The sequence below is a fragment of the Lissotriton vulgaris genome, chromosome 11 (genome assembly GCF_964263255.1).
Source record: "Lissotriton vulgaris chromosome 11, aLisVul1.2, whole genome shotgun sequence".
Lineage (NCBI taxonomy): Eukaryota > Metazoa > Chordata > Amphibia > Caudata > Salamandridae > Lissotriton > Lissotriton vulgaris.
Window position 1 is genome coordinate 1,070,718,391 of NC_141699.1, and position 20,975 is coordinate 1,070,739,365.

At 44.7% G+C, this 20,975-nt stretch overlaps 1 protein-coding gene across 1 annotated transcript in view; it reads right to left on the minus strand.

Annotated features, from left to right (window-relative positions):
* The window catches only part of LOC147684109 (5-hydroxytryptamine receptor 3A-like), a 57,883-nt gene extending 37,243 nt beyond the window's left edge, over positions 1 to 20,640 (minus strand). Inside the window, exons 1-3 of the mRNA XM_086942601.1 lie at positions 20,496 to 20,640; positions 6,207 to 6,370; positions 1,957 to 2,001 (exon numbers count right to left, since the gene is read on the minus strand). Coding sequence (XP_086798727.1) covers positions 1,957 to 2,001; positions 6,207 to 6,370; positions 20,496 to 20,640 — 354 coding nt within the window. The remainder of the gene's footprint in view (positions 1 to 1,956; positions 2,002 to 6,206; positions 6,371 to 20,495) is intronic.
* Positions 20,641 to 20,975: the final 335 nt, after the last annotated feature.

The window sequence follows — 20,975 nt, forward strand, 5'->3', positions numbered from 1 at the left end:
GTGCCCACATCTGGGCATACCCTGCCAACTTAGGGCGAACAAAGCAGACACAAGGAGATGATGGACGGAGTTTGTGAAGGTATTCTTCACTGCCTTTTGCAAATCTGGCAATTTTATTTGCACTTTTTGGAAAGTTTTTTAAAATGTGGGCTTTCGTTTCACGAGTGTTCGATACACATACAGTATGTTCGCTGTAACAAATGGATGAGGGGGAAATGTAAAAGTGGACATCTGATTGACGTGTTTTGGAATAGTTGGCAGACTTAAGCCAATATAGAAACCCACAAATATCGTTTTTTGTGTGTCATCTTTTTATATGGTATAATATCATACAGCATATTATAACAAGTTGATACATTGGCACAATCCTTGTACATAAATGTATACCATATTCTTCCACCCACAGATATCAATTCCTGAAACCTCTTGGAAAAATTAGGAGGCGTTCATGTTTTTTCCTGCATCCGTGTCACATCTTTTGCAACCACAAAATGGCGTTAGTGACCCCTATTGAATCGCACTTAGGAAGGGGTGTGAAAGGGGTGTCCCCTCCCTAAAACAATTCAGTATCAGAGGTTTGCAAACCACTGATGAGTAACCAACAGCTCAAAAGAGGTGGTAACTGATTCACAAAAGGGGAAGGTGTCCCCAAAGGACACCCCTCACCTTTCTGAATGGTGTCTTCCGTCTCACAGGAAGGAGGCCAACTGCTTGCTGCACAATGTTTCCCCAAATGGGCAACTTTATTTTTAACATCTACACCAGTTGTTTGAACTTTTTTTTTTTACAGAGTTTTATATAGCGCAAACTTGACCCCGTATCAGATCGCTTTACATAGCAGCAGTTGCGTTACATGAGGACACATTCCTTTTTGTTAGGCACGGGGAGAGTAAGTGATTTGCTCAGAATCACAGGATGTTCAGCGTCATTGCCGAGACTTGAACCCGGTTCCCCAGATTCGAGGTCGACTGTCCTAGCCGTTAGGCCAACTCCTCTCAAGTAACATGGGCCACTTAAAAAATAAATTTTACTTGGCAATGTGAACACAGAGATGGTGGTCTGCTGTTCCTTGTAGACCCCATCCCTATGTTTCTAGCCAATCACTGGGGCTTGCAAATGGCGACCTGCCTAATTAATATTCATAAGGAGGGCGATTCTTTGGCTCTCTGTAACTAGATATTTTGCAAAGTAGCCTATTGTTACATTGTCAACAGCGGCGGCTCCTCTGTTATGGTGGAGGAGCGTCGCCCCTCCCCACCCTCGCCAGCAGATGCAAAACTTGAAAAATAAAATGATAATAAAACAGATTTATGACCATTTTATTTTTCTTCACAGGGCCAAGTCTTGGAGGCGGGCCATCATGATGACAGGCATGGGGGAGTAGGGGTGGGCACTGCTGAAGGTGCACATGTGGGTTTGGCCCGCTGTCTTAGGACGGTCAAACCGGCATGCGCACTGGGGTGCCTCCCCCGAGCTGAGTTGGCGGTTTGAAGGCAGCAGGCACAGGCTCTCAGCCTCTCTGGGAATGCCATTCCTGCCAGCTCTGGCCAATCCCGGCTCTTTTCTCATGCTCCCAATAGCATTAGAGCAGCGTCTGGATTGGCCTTAGGAGAGTCTGGGAAACTGTACTGCAAGTGGAGCCATCGGCTTTGTTATTGTCATCAAGCACCCTCTCCCACCCCACCACTTTTCCCTGACATCAGCTGCTACTAATAGTCGCATCGCAAAATTAAAGACTGGTTGCAATAAGTCTGTGCAATTTGCAACAACTTATTGCAACCAGTCCTTTAGTACTGCTGGCCTACTATGTTTTTCCCCAGAAAGTGAAACCAATGGCTAGAGCATCTTTCAAAGCATACTACAAATCCCCAGGATGTAGAGTGAAAAATATTTTAGGAAAAATAAATATCAGTTCTGAGGGCCACAGATTGACATCCAATAATCGCTCTTACTTACCATCCGCAGCCACAGGAAGGTGGTCAGAAGCTGGTTCCTTTCGTTCTTGGGGAAAAAATGAAGATAAAATTCAAGCAGAGGCCACAATCCACTGTGTGAAACTAAGGGGAGGTGATAAGAGCACAGCAAAAGAATGAGGAAAACAAGAGAGGGAAGCAGCAAAGCATCAGGAAGGGTCAAGGTAGGGTTTGCAGTAAACAGGGCATTACAGGGGCAACTTTACACATATCCAACAAAACCACAACTATGAAGATATAAATAATAAAAACAATACCTATGGTGTGGAAAAATTTAGCAAAATATTACAACAGATGCTCATAAGAGAACATTTCTGACTATTGCAATAAAGATGAAGACATACATTCATGCTGCGTCAAAGACATGCATAGAACCATACGACTAAATCCTATGATAAAACATGTTTCTTAAACCAGTAAGAAAGTCTAACAATAATTATAATACTAATAATATTGACAATAATAAATGAATAACAATAAAAGAAAAAATACATATTAAAGACATTAAAATGAATTACCTAAAACCAAACTTCTGGTCTTTTACTTATCTTTCCTCTTATATAACACATTGTCTTTGAGAATGTCTTTCTATACTGTTATTATGATCCTTTACTTCTCTTGATTAGTACCTCTGAATACTGCTATTTTTGATGATTTTAAATATAGGAACATCTCATTGATTATATAGTTTTGAATTTTGTATTTTTCTATCTTTTCCAAAGCATATTGCTTTAAAGCAATGTATGCGGATCTGAAATGTCTATGAAACCAATAATATTAGAAAAGTACAGACTAGAGGGGGGCGGACAATTGAGGGGCCGGGGACATAAGAAGAGGCTTTGGAAATGGGTTTGGAGGACAATGTTATCAAACATAAGAACATGCTATTGTGAGTAATAAAGGTCTGAAAAGGAGTAGTTGGGTATTGGAATTGGAGTCTCCTTCTATAAAGAAAACAAGCATTTGTAATGCAATAGGTCTCGCATTTAGGCGAGTTTAAGCTATTGGCATTGTAAATGAGAATGCCTAATATTTTTGTTTTGTTTTTTCAAACATAAATTAAAGGCATTTTCATTTACAATGCCAATAGCTTAAACTTTTGAAAATGCGAGACCTATTGCATTGCAAATGGTTGTTTAAGTTTAAAACTGAGCGCGGCGCCGTGTAAAGGACACCGCGCGCAGTTTCTTTTTTTTAAACTCTAACATTGAGTGTGGTGTCCTTAAAGCAGGCACCGTGCTCAGTGTTAAAGTTAAAAACAAAATAAAGAAACCGAGCGCGGTGTCCTTGAAGCGGCGCTGCGCTCACTTTTAAAGTTAAAAAATAAATGAACAAACAGAGCTTTTTGTCCCTGAAGTGGGCACCGTGCTCACTATGAACTTAAAAATAAAATTTCAATAGAGGGCGGTGTCCCAGAAGTGGACACCGTGCTCAATATGAATGGTAAATAAATTAAAATTTTTAATGATCATGGTGTCCCTAGAGCAGGCGCAGTGCTCGTTATGCAATAAAACAAAAAGCTGCCGCCATTGGAATATATACTTTTACAACGCAGATTTTACTCCGCAATACAATCACAACATATTTGTTACAACAAGCGCGTTGTAACCACGCAATTCCATTACTACGCAAGTCATTACATCGACCTGCAGTAGATGGCGCTGTAACATTAGAAATGTATAATTTACTATTCCAACTCCAACCTACGTAAAAGTAGGGAAGGTGTTGGAATAGTAAACTATACTATTCCTTATATTAGAGCGCCATCTACTGCAAATGTAATGACTTAGGTAGTAATGGCACTGCGTGGTTACAACGTGGTCGTTGTAACGACCGCGTTGTGATTGTATCGTGGAGTAAAATCTGCGATGTAAAGGTTTTTTCCCCGCCATTGTCCCCATCAGTGCCAATAACAAAATTAGGGCTAACCCTGTAGTTAAAGCAGGCCATGTATCAAGCAAAGTAAAAGGTCTAGTCGTTATGGGTGATAACAAATGGAGACAAGGCGGGATGAACAAGTCCATTTACGAATAAGAAGCCACCATTTAAGAAGGACAATGACAATACGGGCGGAGAGTGGGCGGGCCTGCTAGTGCATACTCTATTAGAGCATGCCTCGCAGAGCGAGCAGCGCCTGCGGGCTTCCGCAGGCTCGACCTAAAAATGGTGGCAATTAAATATGGAAAAAAATAATGTTTTGCTGTGGTCAGTGTGTTCTGTGATTTAGGCATCTTCAATTCAAATAAAGGTATCTTAGTTAATTGTGCCTTGATTTAGTAGTCTTGGCTTTATTGTTCTTTGTTTTCAAATGGGTCCAGATAGAAAGGTGGAGATCATTACAGGTGGTGTTTGCGAGGAGGTTGAGGGACATCTTCTGCTGAAGGAGGAACCAGTACACATTGTAAAAGTGGAAAGAGCCTATAGAAGTGAAACAGATAGCTATTTCACCAGAGACATGGAAAGCATCAGTAGCTGTCACAAGAGAAAGCTCCTATAGGAAGGGCTGGCAAAGCGGTAGAAGGATGTCCTCTGATAAGCCGGGGAGGGTAAAAATGTGTTGACCTTGCATGAAAGGGAGAGACATCTCCTCTGGGGGGTGCGACTGCGGTAGGGTAAAGGCTAGCCTCCAGCGGTGAGTAATGAGCATGGCTGCATGTTAAGTATATATGTATGTGGTATTTCCATAGTGTGAACCTCACCAAACGTCAGCAGAGCACAGTACAGGGTCCATGGCAAGCCTGAAGTCAATGGGTGGTAGGAGGAGAAGCTGGGATGTGGGTGGTTAAGAGTTCTTCAAAGAGACGAGTCTTCAGTTCTTCATAAACTTAACCACATTGCTGCTGTGCATTTTCCCCCCCTGTGCTGATTTATGTGGAACTCCATTGTTCATGACGAGCTCAGCTCGTCATGAGTGTATGGAGGTGTACATCATGACGAGCTGAGCTCGTCATGAGCGTCCAAGGAGTTAAGAAGTGTTTGGGCAGTCCTGTTGGACAGAGGGATGCTGTTCCCAGCTCTGGGATCATAGATGGAGAAAGGCCAGCTGCATTGTTTTTATTCTTTTTTTTACACTTTTTAGTTTGTCCTGGCTAAGGGTGTGCTGAGAACCCCCAGAGATGGTGATCTTGTCTGTCTGATAAGCGAGCTGCTGGTTTTGATGGCTTTGGAAATGATGCAGCCGGTTTTGAAGACAGTACGAACCAGCAAGGAGAGCCAATGGAGTTCCATCAGGATGGGGGTGATGGGATCATATTTCTGCATGTAGGATGTACATAAGGCGTGCCAGTGTGGCGTCTTGGAGGTCATGGAGTAGGGCATTACCACCATATAAGAAAAGCAAAACTCCTAAAAGGAGCGTTTGTTAGTTGAGGGCCATTCACTCTAGAAGCTATCCCGAGAGAGTAAAGTGAGTTAGATGATCTGGGCTAGTGCTTGCAACTTTGCAGGCGTTGCACAGCTGCGATCCAACCTGCTGAGTTATCTCCCTAGCTGAGGAAGGGCCCTGCGGAGAGACCCGCTTACGAAGAACGATGAATATCACACCAATAACCTTTATAATAGTTGAGGAATTAGATGGCGGGTGACTCAACATCTGACTTGACCGACAAATCATGGATGGCGACAAGGAAATCAATAACACTCAAACAATCTCATATCACCTGCTAAAACTATTTGCAATTAACCTGCTATGTTGTGTACTTATTTAATGCTTTGGAGTGTTGCAGGGCCCCTATGAATTCTCAGTGGCATACTTGCATGCTACAAATGCTTTGATGTTGTGTAAATGTTTAGGGCTTCTGGTTCAACAAAGGTGGCAGATATGTGGCAGACAGGTTGCCTTTGTGTATGACTCTTAAGGATGGAATGTCACATCCGTGAGGAAGACACATAGCGCCAACATGCTATGCCCCTTGGGTTCAGTTCCACCATTTTCCAAATCTAAGGTGACCACACTGTACCTGCAACTTTCATTCCTAATGAAGCTCAGTGGAGCTGGCATATATTCCCCTGAGGACAGTCCACAGATCTGGTATATCACACCTGAGGATACCTCGCTCGCCCGGCGCGACACACCCCTTATAGAGTCCCAGATGCCCTTCTAATGATGCCATGATCTGCTAGCAAATGCCCCTCCAAGGATGTGCATGTTCCAGCTCCAGGGAGACTGGCATCTAATCAACACAACTCTTAAAGACCCCGCTCTTTGCGTGGGTCTGTGGGTCGAGCACTTACCACTCCTAGGATGGCATAGAGGGTGATGGAAATGTTGACGGCCAAGGGCTGGTTCAAGTCTTTCACGGGGCGGAAAGCCCTCTTGGCAAACACGTGCTTGAAGGACTCCAGGAAGTTCTCAGAGTCCCCACCCTTGCAGGTCACTTGAGAAGTCACACTGTGGTCTGTGGAAGAAGAAACACATGTTAGGGTGAAGATGGCCAACCCTAGTGGTGAGGGCTCACAACAGACCACCCATAAGCCAAATGTTTATAGAGTCTTTTACCGATTGAGCTGCTTTGTGGATTAACCCCTTGGCTGCGGCGGTAATTCCGCCACAGCGCTAGGGGGGAGGGGGGGGGGGCGTGCGGCACCACCATGCTCGTGACGGAACCACTCCGTCACGAGCCGCGGTGGCGCTGTGCTTGTGACGAAATGGTTCCGTCATAGGCCCCTGCCCGCCTAATAGAACCCTCAGCGCAGGCGCGGAATCAGCGCCGCACAGGTGCGGAGGCTGGGCCGTGACGAACCCATTCCGTCACCAGCACAGCACCACCGTGGCTCGTGACGGAATAGTTCCGTCACGAGCATGCAAGGGGTTAATGTGGTTTCAAGAACACGCTTAGGAGGACCTGAAGGTGCATTTATTTATTTATTTTTATTTACTTAGTGTTTTCTATAGCGCGAACATGACCCTACAAAGGGTGTCAGAGCGCTTTACAGGAGCATTTCAACAATCCGAAACTTATGGAGTACAAGACATTACTGATTTACGAAAAAATGTTCTCTTCAGGAAAGCACATAAACATATACAACAGTCAACAGTTAGATTGGGGCAGGGTGGAAAGCAGGGGATGAAAGAGTGAAAAGAGTGCATTTAGGACTGGGAAAGTGAAAAAGGGAAGAGGTGTGGTGCAGCGGCCAGGGCGGCCGACTCCGGAACACGGGGGCTCACGGTTCGATGCAGGCGGCAGAATAACCCAGCACCTTGTAACTCTGGGCAATAGTGAGCTTAATCTTCCCGACGACCCCCAGTGCCGGGACACCTCTCCTGAGGTAGCTGTGCGCTTTACAAATGCTGGCATTTCATTTCATTTCATATTTCAAAAAGGCCACAGAGGGATAAAGGGAAAGAATCACCCTGTGACAAGGCAGAACTATAAATCGCAGTAAAGGTAATGGCTGAACTGGGACTGTAGTGAGGAGTTCGACACCTTATTGTCAACACCATAAGTTCTAGTGAGGCAAAGTTTGACATCACTAAATGGAAGACTGAAATATCAACCATGAACTCATGATTGAGGCTAGAATTGATGGAAGGACGTTCACGTTCAATGATTATAGGCGGTAAGGATTAAATCGCCTTTTAGATTGCATTATGCGGCCAATTGTTTCTGTGTCACCTAAATGTTCTTTTACTTATTCATTTTCTTAATTAAAATTTTTTTTACTGTTAATTTATTAGTTGACAATGTGTATGTTATGCACCGGTTATTCTGCGCTTTAACATGTAAGTAATTTTAGCAGGTTAATTTTGTATGTTTTAGCACTTGGTAACTATAATATCTACTTTGCATATTTGTTATTGTGTGATGCACATTCTAGGAGTTGTTTTAACTCGAAATAAACAAAACGACTGGATATGGAGCGGAGCTCATAGGGTAGAGGAGGGATCGGTTGATTATGAAATAACATAAAATGTGCATTCGTAAAGCGCACATTCACCCAGAAGGGTGTCTTGGCGCAGAGTCACAGATGTTTCCTGTTACCCAACTCAATTTATTGACCTCAGAAGGATGAAAGGCTAAGGGGATCTGCTGGGATTTGAATTTGTGAGCATGAGGTTGAACACAGACTCTGCCGTGGGTGCATTAGTCCACTAAGCCACCAGACCCAGCCGGAAGTTCCGAGTGAATCAGCTCCTAACAAGCAGGTTAACGTTGGAAGGGCTATGTTTCAGAGCCCCTGCCCCTTTGTGAATTGTCAACAAATATTTGTTCGGAAGTAGGCAGTGCTCCAGGGGAATACTGCTGACTCTTAAACTAACTTTCTTTAAGAAAACAATTTTGAAAAAAACTTTTTTAAACATAACCTCGTTTCCTTTAAAGAAAGCGGGCTGCATGCTAAAAAAAGTCTTTATTTAAATGCGAGCTCGGGCATGGTTTCTGCTGGGCCAGCCACCATCCATGTGATGGTATCCGACCGGAGTAAGTCACAATTTGCAACCTACCTCATTAATACTCACGAGGTACCCCGATTCATGTACCCCGAGGTTGCACACATACATTTTCGAAAATATGGGGAGAATCGGCCACATGCTGAGGGATCCGTGTAGGACCCGGCCATGGACTATAGAAGAGGACATTGAAACATCTCCGATTGTCCGCGACTGGACCTTTGAAGTCCAGTATGGAAGCTGGGAGAGGGGAGGTGTGCAGGGGCGGGCTGGGAATTTAAAACAGCCCTGGCAAATTCCAGCCCCCACGTGCAGGCGTGCTAATGCGCGCTAGAACCAGTAAGGTGCACCCCCACCACCCCTGGAGCCCCCAACCGGCCTCGAAGGGCCGAAACTGGCCTCCTGGGGCTCCAGCCTCCCGGGGGATTGCCCACCTGCCCGGCTGGCCAGTCCTGCCATGGAGGTGTGCAGGTAAGGCAAGCTTTGGTGGGACAGTGTATTGGAAAGGGGAATGAATTGTCCTCGTTACCGGTGGCTGTGAAAATAGCAATAACATGTTTTTAAAAAATGGAAATGAGGTAGGTCGGATTGCACCCCACTCCAGATGTTTTTTTTCTCCAAAACTCCCTGACAGTACATAGTAAGTAAGTAATGATGTATTGTTTGGTTAGTTACAACCTTAAGACAGTACATAGGTCGGTTTGCAAACTCTCACTGGATTTGCAAAAAGTTGAGGCACAATTTGCAACCACATTTTGCGAATCCAGAGCTTGTGGGTCTGTCCCCGGTACATCAGAGGTTTGCATACACTTCAATCTTTCATACATCCGGCCCCATGTTCTGCATTCCTTCACCACAACTAATCATAAACATTTCCGGGGCAGGTTGGGTGGTTTGCGCCCACAGGTGGGAGGGATCAGGCCTGTCAGTTTGTTGAGTGAAATCTGAACATTAGCTCAAATCAGTTTTGAGGAGATTTTAGCAACTTCAGGCGGAGGGGGTGTAGGGAGAGTGTGGCTGGGATGGCAGTGGGTAGGAGGCCTTACCGTGCAGGAGGACGCTGAGAACCAGCAGCAGAGCGCCGCGTGCGGCCGAGCAACCTCTGTGCGCCCTGCGTCCGTCCATGGCCGCGCCTGAGCGGTGGGCTCCAGCAGAGGGCGCCCTCTTACATCAAAGGGCAGTCTGGCGCTTTCTCTGCTGTCCCTGGAAAGTGGCCCTCCCCTCTGGGTTTCCTCTCCAGGTGGTCTTGAGCCCTCTGCGCTGTCCCCGGGCAGTGCGCCCCAGACAGTAGAGGCCTCCTCTCTCTTTTCCAAGGTGTGTCTCGGAGTTGAGTGGCACAGCCTGGTGCCCTCCGCGCTGTCCCTGGGCAGTGGCACGCCCCTCTCTGTCTCCTCTCCAGGTGGTCTGGGGCTCTCTGCTCTGTCCCCGGGCAGTGGTCCTCTGGGTCTCCAGGTGGCGCCCTCTGCGCTGTCCCTGGGCAGTGGCCTCCAGCTGTGGCCTCGCTCTCTTTTCTAAGGCTGGGTCTCCGGGCAGACTGGCGCTCGCTTGGGCAGCGCAGAGCCCGGGCCGGGGTCATTAAGGTTGTCGCGCAGCTTTCCTGCCGGGTATTAGGTGAAGGATAATGCGGCCCATGAGGGACGAGGGTCGGCGGCGCGCGGCGCCCGGGAGCGCAGAATAATGAGGGGTGTCACCTGCAGCCCCGCCCAGCCCGGGCTAAGCCTCGGCCAGAGGACAAGATCATTCAATCCACCTGTAAATATGAAATCATTAATATAGCATTATTGCGTCTCATCTGGTCCGCCGTGCCGCCGACAGCCCTCAGTGACCTGGAGATGCCACTCTCTCCAAGTGGGCACCTTTAGGGGTGCTGGATGATTCTAAGATGGCACTGCCTCCAGGTGGGCACCTTTAGGGGTGATGGATGATTCTAAGATGGCACTGCCTCCAGGTGGGCACCTTTAGGGGTGATGATTATGCTAAGATGGCACTGCCTCCAGGTGGGCACCTTTAGGGGTGATGGATGATTCTAAGATGGCACTGCCTCCAGGTGGGCACCTTTAGGGGTGATGGATGATTCTAAGATGGCACTGCCTCCAGGTGGGCACCTTTAGGGGTGATGATTATGCTAAGATGGCACTGCCTCCAGGTGGGCACCTTTAGGGGGGCTGATGATGCTAAGATGGCACTCTCTCCAGGTGGACACCTTTAGAGGTGATGATTATGCTAAGATGGCACTCTCTCCAGGTGGGCCTTTAGGGGTGCTGTATGATGCTAAAATGGCACTGCCTCCAGGTGGGCACCTTTAGGGGGGGCTTGATGATGCTAAAATGGCACGAGCTTCAAAGTTCCACAGATTCTTTCCCCAGACGGCGTTGACTGCACATTTGCAATGATTGCTCATTGACTCCGGTCAATGAGAAATCCCAGAACTGGCCAAAAAGGGCAAGCAGGCTCCAAAAGCAGGGCTAATGACCCGCATGCTTAATAGAAATATGACGTAAGATGATGTGAATTTTTGGGGCTCTCAAGGATAAACTCCTTTGGCGGATGTATGACGTTACAACGCATACTTTTACAACGCATACCTTTAGAACACATTTTTTCCAACGCAACATCCATTACAACGCATTCCATTACAACGCATGCCATTACAACGAATTTTTAAAAACTACCTTTACAACGCATTCTATTACAACGCATACTACCTTTACAACGCATACCATTACAACGCATACCATTACATTGCATGTATGGTAAGTATTGGATAATGTAGGGGTAAAAAGTAGTATTCTAACTCCAGGGGGTGCAATAGTAGGGTAAGTGTTGGATAGTGTAGGAGTAAAAATTACTATTCTAACTCCAGGGGGTGCAACAGTAGGGTAAGTGTTGGATAGTGTAAGGGTACTATGCGTTGTGATGGTATGCGTTGTAATGGTATGCGTTGTAATGACTGCGTTGTAATGACATGCGTTGTAGTGGTATGCGTTGTAGTGTCATGCGTTGTAATGGCATGCGATGTAATGGATGTTGCGTTGTAAAAGTTTCATTGTAATGGTAGTGCGTTGTAAAAGTTGCATTGTAAAGGTTGTTTCCCCCTTCGGCCTGGATCCAGTACCCCTCAAGTGATGACAGTGCCCGAGTCGAAATTTTTGCAGGACCTCTTATGCACCTGCAAGAGGTACCCAATGGTTCTAAAATGCAGCCTTGTAGCTTGCTGCTGAAGACTATACCAGTTGTAAAGGCCCGGAACCCGAGTTGTTGTGCTATGTTCTATTCTATTTGCCTTTATATTTTTTTCTTGTAACAATGGATTGTCCCGTTCCACCCTACATGCATGGTAGTGTCACCCTCAGAACTCTGTGAACCTGGAGTCCTAGATGACAGTCGGAGCTGGAGGCTGAGGTGAATGAGAACCTGTGGAGCCCAGGAACACCTACCTTCCTGTGTTTACTTGTGCCGTCTTCAATGACATATAGGCCCATGTGTCAGGCGAGGGGCGATAACAATGGTTTGGGCCATTAATCACCAGCATAGCCTGATAGAGAGAAGACCTATGAGGCTATTAGAACATTCCGACTATGGAATATTGGAGCAGAAGGCATATACCAGCCATTACAAGCCCGAGCTACTCCATTGTCTTCAATGGCGCTCCCAACATTCCAATGTTCTAATTAAATATACAGTGATATACCTTGAGGGATTCCACCATATGATCAATGCCCCACTATGCAAACTATTCTTAAACGATATGCTGAAAACCCAGCAGGGATTCGACCCAACTCAACCTACACCTGATACCATTGCCTAACACAAATCCACTGGCTGCCCTTCCAATGCAATGCAACGTTTGATTTGTAAATGTATAAGTGGGTCGGCCCTCAATCTACCTCGAGCAACCCATTATTCCATATTCACTAAGAGATGCTTCCTCTCAAAACTTTGCAAATTGCCAGTGGCACTAAAATATCATTTCACCAGATAAGCAAAGGCAGTGCTTCATCTCAGGTCCAGACCTACTGAATTTTCTTCCCATCAATCTTTGTTCCACCTCTACCCTTATATCTCTTTGCGCTACAGACTTTCATTTGCTACGTTTTGTTACTAGATTTCGACTTCAAACTGGTAGTGCCTGGAGAAATTTACATTTCTAGCTGGCGCTATAAGAATCATTCAAAATCAGAATGTAACACCTCCAGTGGCTAAGGAGAAAAAACAAGGACCCCCTGAACAATGGATAGTTCAATTCCTAGGACAGGGACTTAAATGGTAGTGACAAAAACTCCTAGGCAATGTCAATAAAGCAAATATATACAGTATCTATAACATTAAGAAAACCAAGGAAGACAGAAAAAATATATTCAAAGTTGTTACCATTTTAATAATTTCTTCTCATATTATCTAAACAAATGATATTTATACAAAACATTTAAAAAATGAAACACAATATGTAACACATCATATTTAATCAATATGTATAAATAAAGGGTTAAAAAGTGGCAATATCTTTATTAACTTGACGCGCGTTTCGGCTTATACAACGCCTTCTTCAGGAAAGCCACATAATTATAGATCCTGTTTCAATGTGATTAGTTCCTAGTGATTAAAACCTGCAACTCCATAGTTGGTGGATGTTCTTGATTCTAATAAATGGCTAATAAAAATGCGGTGCACTGAATGTGCAGCGATGTCTTATTAATTTTAAAATCAACGATATCACAAAAAGGTCGGATGTCTGGTTATCAAACAAGCCTCGTGTAGGTATATTTGAAAAGCGACCTGGTCCCGCTAAATGTTAAAATCATTGATATGATATTCTGGAAAGCATCTTGCGATGGAAGAGATTCAACGAAGAAACTGGAACAAGCGCTAGATATGCGATAGTGTTCCAAATATGAAGCTGAATAGGCATGCACTGTAAAGGACTTATCTGATAAAAGGAGGCTCCAGGTAGGATCAGACTAAGGATGGCTGCCGGTGATGCCTTCGGAAAAGAGTAAGAGGCATATATTAATCCCATCGCCGCGGGGTTAATTCCCCCGCGGCGCGGGGGGAGGGGGGACCGTGCGCGGTGCCGCGGTGCTGCTGACGAGCTCGGCTCGTCATGCAGCACGGTGGCCGTGTGCTGGTGATGAGCTGAGCTCATCACGGCCACGCCCGCTCAATGGAACGCCCAGCACAGCGGGGCATTATCCCCACGTGAGCGTTCCGCGGAGGCCATGACTAGCTCAGCTCGTCACCAGCACACGGCCACTGTGCTGCATGACGAGCTGAGATTGTCAGTAGCATGCAAGGGGTTAATACCATAATCACAGTATAAAAATTTGAGACACACATTCGATATAAGATTGATGGCATGTAATTTATATAGGTTTCAAGGAGGTAATTCGATAAAAAACAATCTACCATACAAGAAGCATAGCGGTAAGAGCATAAACCTAAGCTTTAATCTCTCGTAAAAGAGGGCATCTAGAAACATCATAATAATAATTTTTGTAAAAAACTGATAACTGAGAGGAGAATTATCACTATGACTTCATTTAAATGTTACATACATTTTATTTTTGGCAATGACTTCTGACATGTAAATGACTTTAAATTTCAATATGCATATATGAAGGCAAAATCCTAGAAAAAATAGACATGTGAAAACAAACATTGGATGTAAGAAAAATGATTGACAAACTGGAATTAAGTATTATTTGTAATGATGGTTCTGTAACTGTACCGTGATAAGCTTAATATATTAATTTAATGTACTTAATTCAACAGGCTTCCCCCTGAGGAAGGGACCCACAGTCCCGAAATGCATTGGGCTGAAAGCAATATCCTCAATCGCCGCATATAAAGTTTTATGTTTTAAAATGTTATGAAAAATAACTATAAGTTCAAATAGAAGAATATAAAGTTGGTTTCATACAAAATATGAAATGAAGAATAAATGCATAAGAAGAATGAATAACTTGATTGACAATTAATTAGTTATTGTATAGACAAACAGAAAACTAAGTTAGTATTTAACCAGGAGGAAGGCAGTGCATGTTTGAGTTCAGGTTAACATAAAGGAACCAGATCACTTTTAGGCTGCCCGATATTAGAGACATTGCCGCAGCTCACTCCTATACGGACAGGACTACCCAGAGACATCTCAGAGTCTGCCGGATCCGATAAATTTCTGTTTCCATCTTACATAATAGGATTGCCCATCTTGGAACTGTGCCAAGTTGCCAATGTATTGGAGGAGGTGGTGAATCTAACTGTCATTGTCTTAGTTTGGATCTCTGACCATTAGGAGGCACAATTGACTGTGATTTTGCAGTGTAGACTCTTTTTTGATGTGCTCCTGGCTGCCAATCGGGGTTTCGACCCAAACATTTCCCCAGGCATACATGAATAGATTGATCATATTTGTGAAGGTTTGAAGGGATAAAATACCAGTGATGATGCAATACCCTTAATTAGCATTTGGTTTTCGTTGAGAAGCAATTTTGGAGGTTAGGGAATAAAGATTCTTGAAAATGCCTTAGTAATTCCCATCGTCTTTATGCAGAACTACGTCTTTGTCGGAGGCTGTATCGCCTCCATCTTAAGACGTATTAGGGGAAAGAGTACATCCCATGTTACTTTATGAAGATCATGGATAATAAATATGATAATGATGATTGGATGCCAGATGATAATTTTAATGCTTCGAAATCAGTACAGAACAGGAAGTGACTCCACTGATGAATAGTGAAATGTCTTAAGACTGCACAAAGGAATACCACAAGAAGGAGGGATTATGGAATCTATAAAATTCCATTGGTGTGACAATAACTTGCAGCTGCCATGTTTTCTTGATCATTCCAACATTGCCCACAGGATCAGTTGAGCAGGTAATTTTGCTGGTTTCAGATAAGACACCTGCTTGTATTTAAAAAGAACTATTCATATGACCCTATTTAAATCTTATGTTTATTAGAGTATAATTATGTGATTTTCCATTGCTCTGGAAGATTGTTTCATCAACCGAGCTGGAGGAAATTCTTTTTGGTTGACTATGTGATTCATAGATTTTGAGTAACCAGTGATTCTATAATTAATAAACCATTTTAGACTTCAATTGGCATGTGAGAAGATTTTCTTTTACATAAGGAAAGGTAGGGCAAGTAAAATAAGAATGCTCAGAAAAGATAAAAGAAAAGATACAAGTTCTCATTATTTTCTGTGTTTGAGATACAAGCCTAGACATTAAAATTGCAAAACAAATAACATAAGGCCACATGCCCAAAGTTATTCAATGATGTGTAAAACTGGCTTGACATGTTATACCCATTGGCCCAATATTTTAACTTGACTCAAGGTTTAACTACTTGTTTGTTTGCATATAGCAGGCAATGGGGCACAGGCGTTCTACTGTTGTGGGTCTGTGAGTCCCAGGCGCTATACATGGAGTACACTATTTAGTTTTCTCAAAATCAATCAGTGTGGTGCTCTTGAAAGCGGGAGAAAACACCCAACCTCCCACGTTTATCAATCAAAAAGATTGAAACAATATTTTAACCAGTTTCAAGGCACACAACAATACATTCAAAGCTTATATTAAGCAGATATCTCATAATAAAGAAAAAAGCTGGGATTCTTGCTCCTCTGTGTTCTTTAATTCTTTTTAGCCACACGCCAACGCGTTTCGTCGCAGCGGGGGAATTGCCCCTTGCAACTTCCTCAGGGCTGCTCAATTCCAATGAGTTCTCAAGGGATCCTCCTAAAATCCGAGTACGATTTTGGAGGATTCAGTTGCCGATTTCTTATGCAGTCCGCAAATGTTTAAATATTCGATTTCCATAAATGGGGTATCCTATGGTCGAAATCTCCAAAGTGTGCCCCAGATTACTTCATTCGCACTACAATACGAGAATATGGAAAGACCTATTCTGTTTCCAAATCCCTTTCAGTATTGGAGACTTGTATTTTAGCGTCTTCTCGTGTGTGCGTCCATTAGCCCGGATACAGGCAATGGGGCACAGGCGCCAGAAAGAATGATGCAATATGTCCAATTGATTTCTCCAGCTGCTAGGGTTTGGCCCCAATCCTTAGATTACAACTGTAGGCATGTCCTTCTTCTTGGTAAAAAAGTCTTTGGGCTGGTGCCCTTAGTCTCCTTGAAGTCCAAATGAAGCATAACATAGTGGCTCAAGGGGGAAGTTTTTATCCTGTGCTTGGTGGCCCTGTTAGTGAGCCATGGACAACCAAATGGTAAGTGTTCTTTAAAATTCAACCACTATGCATGCCTAAGCCTCTTCAGGTGCTTGTGCTGAAAAGGAATAAGTTAGGGGTATTTCCTAAGATCAATCTTTGTGTTTTCAGTCTGAATAGAATAGACAGGGTCAGCGAAGGCCTTCATGGTTTCTAGGCAACACCCAGAACAACAGAGGAAGAAATGGGTTGACCAGAAGTGTAACAGATACAGATTCTTCCAACCCACTAGACACCTTGGAGTTGAAGGGAAGGGAGCCTGGAACTAAGTATATAATACTGTCTTGTTGACAGATGAATGAAGACAACCTAAAAGTCGAACACTGCAGGCCTCATTCATTAGAAGTGACGTATCGCTGCGTGACAGCAGCGATGCGTCACTTCTTAGTGCGCCCTCCCTGCGACATGATGTATGCGTCATATTTACTATATGTCGCATCCTGTCGCAAGGAGTTACAGATAGGTCAGTATTTCTGACGTATCCGCAGGTGCAAAAGTGACGCATTGCTGGAGTGTGTCACAAAAGTGACGCAACTCCAGCAATGTGTCCTTTCACATGGGGCAAGCCCCATGTGAAAGGGCCTGCGTCAGTCTTACGCCTTCTGTGAAGCAGGCATAATTATTTGACGCATTTGCACTCTAGAAGTGACACATTGACATTTTGTAGATTTCACTGCGTCACTTCTACGAGGCTTACTTACGTGGGAACGCCCACCCTGCAAACATTATACCTGACGCAGGTATAATGTAGCACAGGGAATTACAAAGTGACGCATCTGCTTAGATGCGTCACTTTGTAAATAGGGCGCACCTGGAGGCATGTTTTATGCTGCTGATACATCACAAAAAGTGACCCAACGGAAGCGCAAAACTGTCGCAAGGCCTCATAAATAAGGCCCTGTGTTTACACTGCCTATTCCCTAGGTATCATAAGCCCTGCACGTGTGCTTCAGGGGCCTCAGTACAACAAAAATACTACAAAGGCAACACACAACACACCATGTACTAAGAAATGGGAGTAAAGGCCCACAGTGGTTGATGACTCCACTTACTTTACATGAGAAAGGTTAGTTGGCCTTCACCCCTCCAAGGGAGCAGATATAAGGACTTATTCTCTCATGACTACAAACAGTTACCCAATAGCATGACATGAGGGGGCCGTGCTGGGACACCCATGGTGGGGATCCAGGCGCTATAAGTAACAATAGAATAGAATAGAATAGAATAGAGGTGCACTGCTATTGCATCTACTAGAAAGCTGAGTCAAACATCTCATAAAAAACATGGAATACTCCCTGTGAAGTTACAGATATTTGAGGTCACTACTGGGAACCATTGGTAGACCAGAAAAAAACAGAATATGGTCAACAGAGCACCTGGTCTCCACATCGATGCAAGAACATATAGCCCCCACATTTCTTTTATGATTGATTCACTGGGTTTCCAGCCACATTTGTAACAATGCACTTAAACTATCATAATCACACTATCAATTTGTCTACACGTGAAATATTATTCAATAAGAATTGCATGTGTAATTGGGAGTGGGTGTTGAAAGTAGGGAGTTACACACCCGACTGTGAAGAACTGGTTTCTTTCCTTGTAATGCAGTGGATGACACCATTCAATACTAGTTGTGAGCATTTTGAATGCCTAGGGCCGGATGTACGACCATTTTTGAATGCGCAAACGGGTTTGCGAACCCATTTGCGCATGCAAAAACAGCATGGGGAATGTACAAAACCTATTTTGCGAGTTGCAATTTTTTGCGATTCGCAAAATAGGGGTTTGTGATTCGCTATTAGGAAGGGGCGTTCCCTTTCTAATAGCGAGCACAACCCTATGTAAAAATGTTTTGCGTCCCCAATTGCGGGCGCAAAACACTCGCAAATTACCACCCTCTTCAGGAGGGTGGTAATGCACTCGCAAATGCAGAAGAAAATATTTATTAAGTGCAGGCAGTGGTCCCAGGGACCACTGCCTTCCTTTAAGGAAAACGGGCTGGATTAAAAAAAACTGCTTTATTAAAAGCAGTCCCAGACATGGTGGTCTGCTGAGCCCAGCAGGCCACCATACCTGAGAGGGCCTGCCATTCCCAATGGGGTCGCAAATTGCGAGAGGCTCATTAATATTCACGAGCCTCTCAATTTGCGACCCCATTGGGAATCGCTAACATTGTAAATACACTGTTGGACATTGGAAATAGCGCCTCGCAAATTGTGAGTCGCAAAAAACTCGCAATTTGCGAGGCGCTATTTCCCCATTCCTACATCTGGCCACAAGTAAAGCCCTTTGGTTATGTAATGCTTGGCAGACATCCATCTCTTCGAAGCATTATGTGTACCAACATTAAAGCATATTTCACTGACAATGTGGTGTTTAAGTCTTAAATCGCTGAATACCACCAACATGTCTGAGATTCTGTCTCATGTTAGAATATATGTTTCCCATATAACACTAGAGAAGTGTAACTTTGAGCCTCTTTCGTGTTATTAAGATTCTACAGCACTAAAGAATTAGTATGTATACTAGAAATGTAATAGTATTCTTAGTGGAATGAAACAATTGAAGAAGAGATCTTTAAACTGTAATCATAGGAATTTAGTATTGGTAATAGCTATGTTTGTTATTGTTTACTTCATTTTTTTTTTTTGTAAAACAATTTTTATTGCAGAGTTCAATGTAAGTATTACAACATATTTGCATTATTTTGTTGCGGGACCTTAGGCCCTTAGGCTCCATCCGGTTCTCATGCACACAGCCGTACAACCCACAACCCGGAGGCCGGGCGGCGGTTCTCGCATTAATAGCATCTTGCAAACCCCAGTGGTTAGTGCTGTCAACTCAATTGGTCTACCGCTCTCTGCTTTTAATTTTCGCCCCTCTCTCCCCCAACTCCCCCAACAACCATGAGAAGCTTACTGTGTCCTCCATTGTTATTGAGATTCACTCCCCCCCCCCCCCGGGTGTCTGTACCTGTGTCTGGTGTCGGAAGATCCAACTGTGTTGGGAGTTCCAGGAGTCTTAAGTTGAATGATGTGTTCGTGTGTCCAGTGTTGGTGCTGGGTTCGGGACTGCCTCCCCCAGGGTTCCTGGTTCTATAGCCTCCTCCTCCCCCTCACTCTCCTCTGCACTATCCCTGAGAGCCTGAACCAGGATTTCCCACGCCAGTGCTGCTTCCTGTGCTTTCTCATCTGATCTACGTCGGGCCAGTTGGTACCTAATTGTTATCTCCGCTGCAGCCCATTTCAGGAATTCGTTCAGCGATCTTCTGTGTGTCGGCGCCGCCCTTGATTTCCACCCTCTGGTTAGCTCCCTTTTTGCAATCATTAAGCCCATGTCTATGAATTTGCTTGATAGTTTGTTTTTGCGCGTGTGCGGAAACCAGTGTAAGATTGCAACCGCGCTGTCATACTGCAATTCCCTGTCTGCTACCTCGTTCAGGGCGTCGCCCACCTCCCTCCAGTAGTCCTGCAAATGTGGACAGTCCTTCAGCATATGTAGGAGGTCTGCACCTAGTTGCGCGCATCGGGGGCATGCTGCGTCTTCTGCGCCAAAATACGTTGCTATTTTGAGCGGAGTAAGGTAGGCCCTGTGGATAATGTAAAGATGTATTAATTGGAAGCAGGCGTTTCTTGTGCTTTTCCAGGCTCTCTGAACCAGTTGGGACCACGTTGTATCTGGGATTTCTTTCTGCAGGTCAGCCTCCCAATGAGTTTTGAGGCGCGTAAGAGGTTGCATATTCTCTGTATGCATTCTGGAGTAAAGGTACGTAACCGCCTTGAATGTCCCCGCTGCCATCATCGTGTATTGGCACGCTAATATTGTCTTGGGTTCCATCTGTCCCTCCCCCCAGTGAGCCTGTATAGCTCTCGTCACGGCCGCATGTAATAAATAGTCACCTCTGGGGAGGTCGTATCGCTCTTGCAGGGACTGGTAGGGTGTTAGTACTCCGTCGTCGAAGAGGTCTCCCACCATCTGTAGACCAGCCTCCTCCCAAAGTTGGAGTCTCGACCAGTCTCCACCATGTGGCAGCGCTGTTATCATGCCTATCGGGATTTAGGGCGCATAGGGGTGTTCAGTACCGGCTCGCTTCTGCATGCGGTTCCAACATAATCTCATCGTCCGTTCTTCTTGGGACAGCCCTCCAATTACTAATCTTTGTTGTAAGGTTATATACACTAGTACATGGCGGGGGTGCCAATGTCCCTCTCCCGCTCCGGACCCCGGTACACTCTCGCGTAAAGAACTGTAGTTGCGCTGCTAGGTAATAGAGCTCGAAGTCAGGGACCGCCAGTCCCCCCTCGTTCTTCGGGCAGGTCAGAGTCGCCAACGCTATTCTCCGCCTGCCTGCTCCCCATAGGAATGATACCATCTGGGAT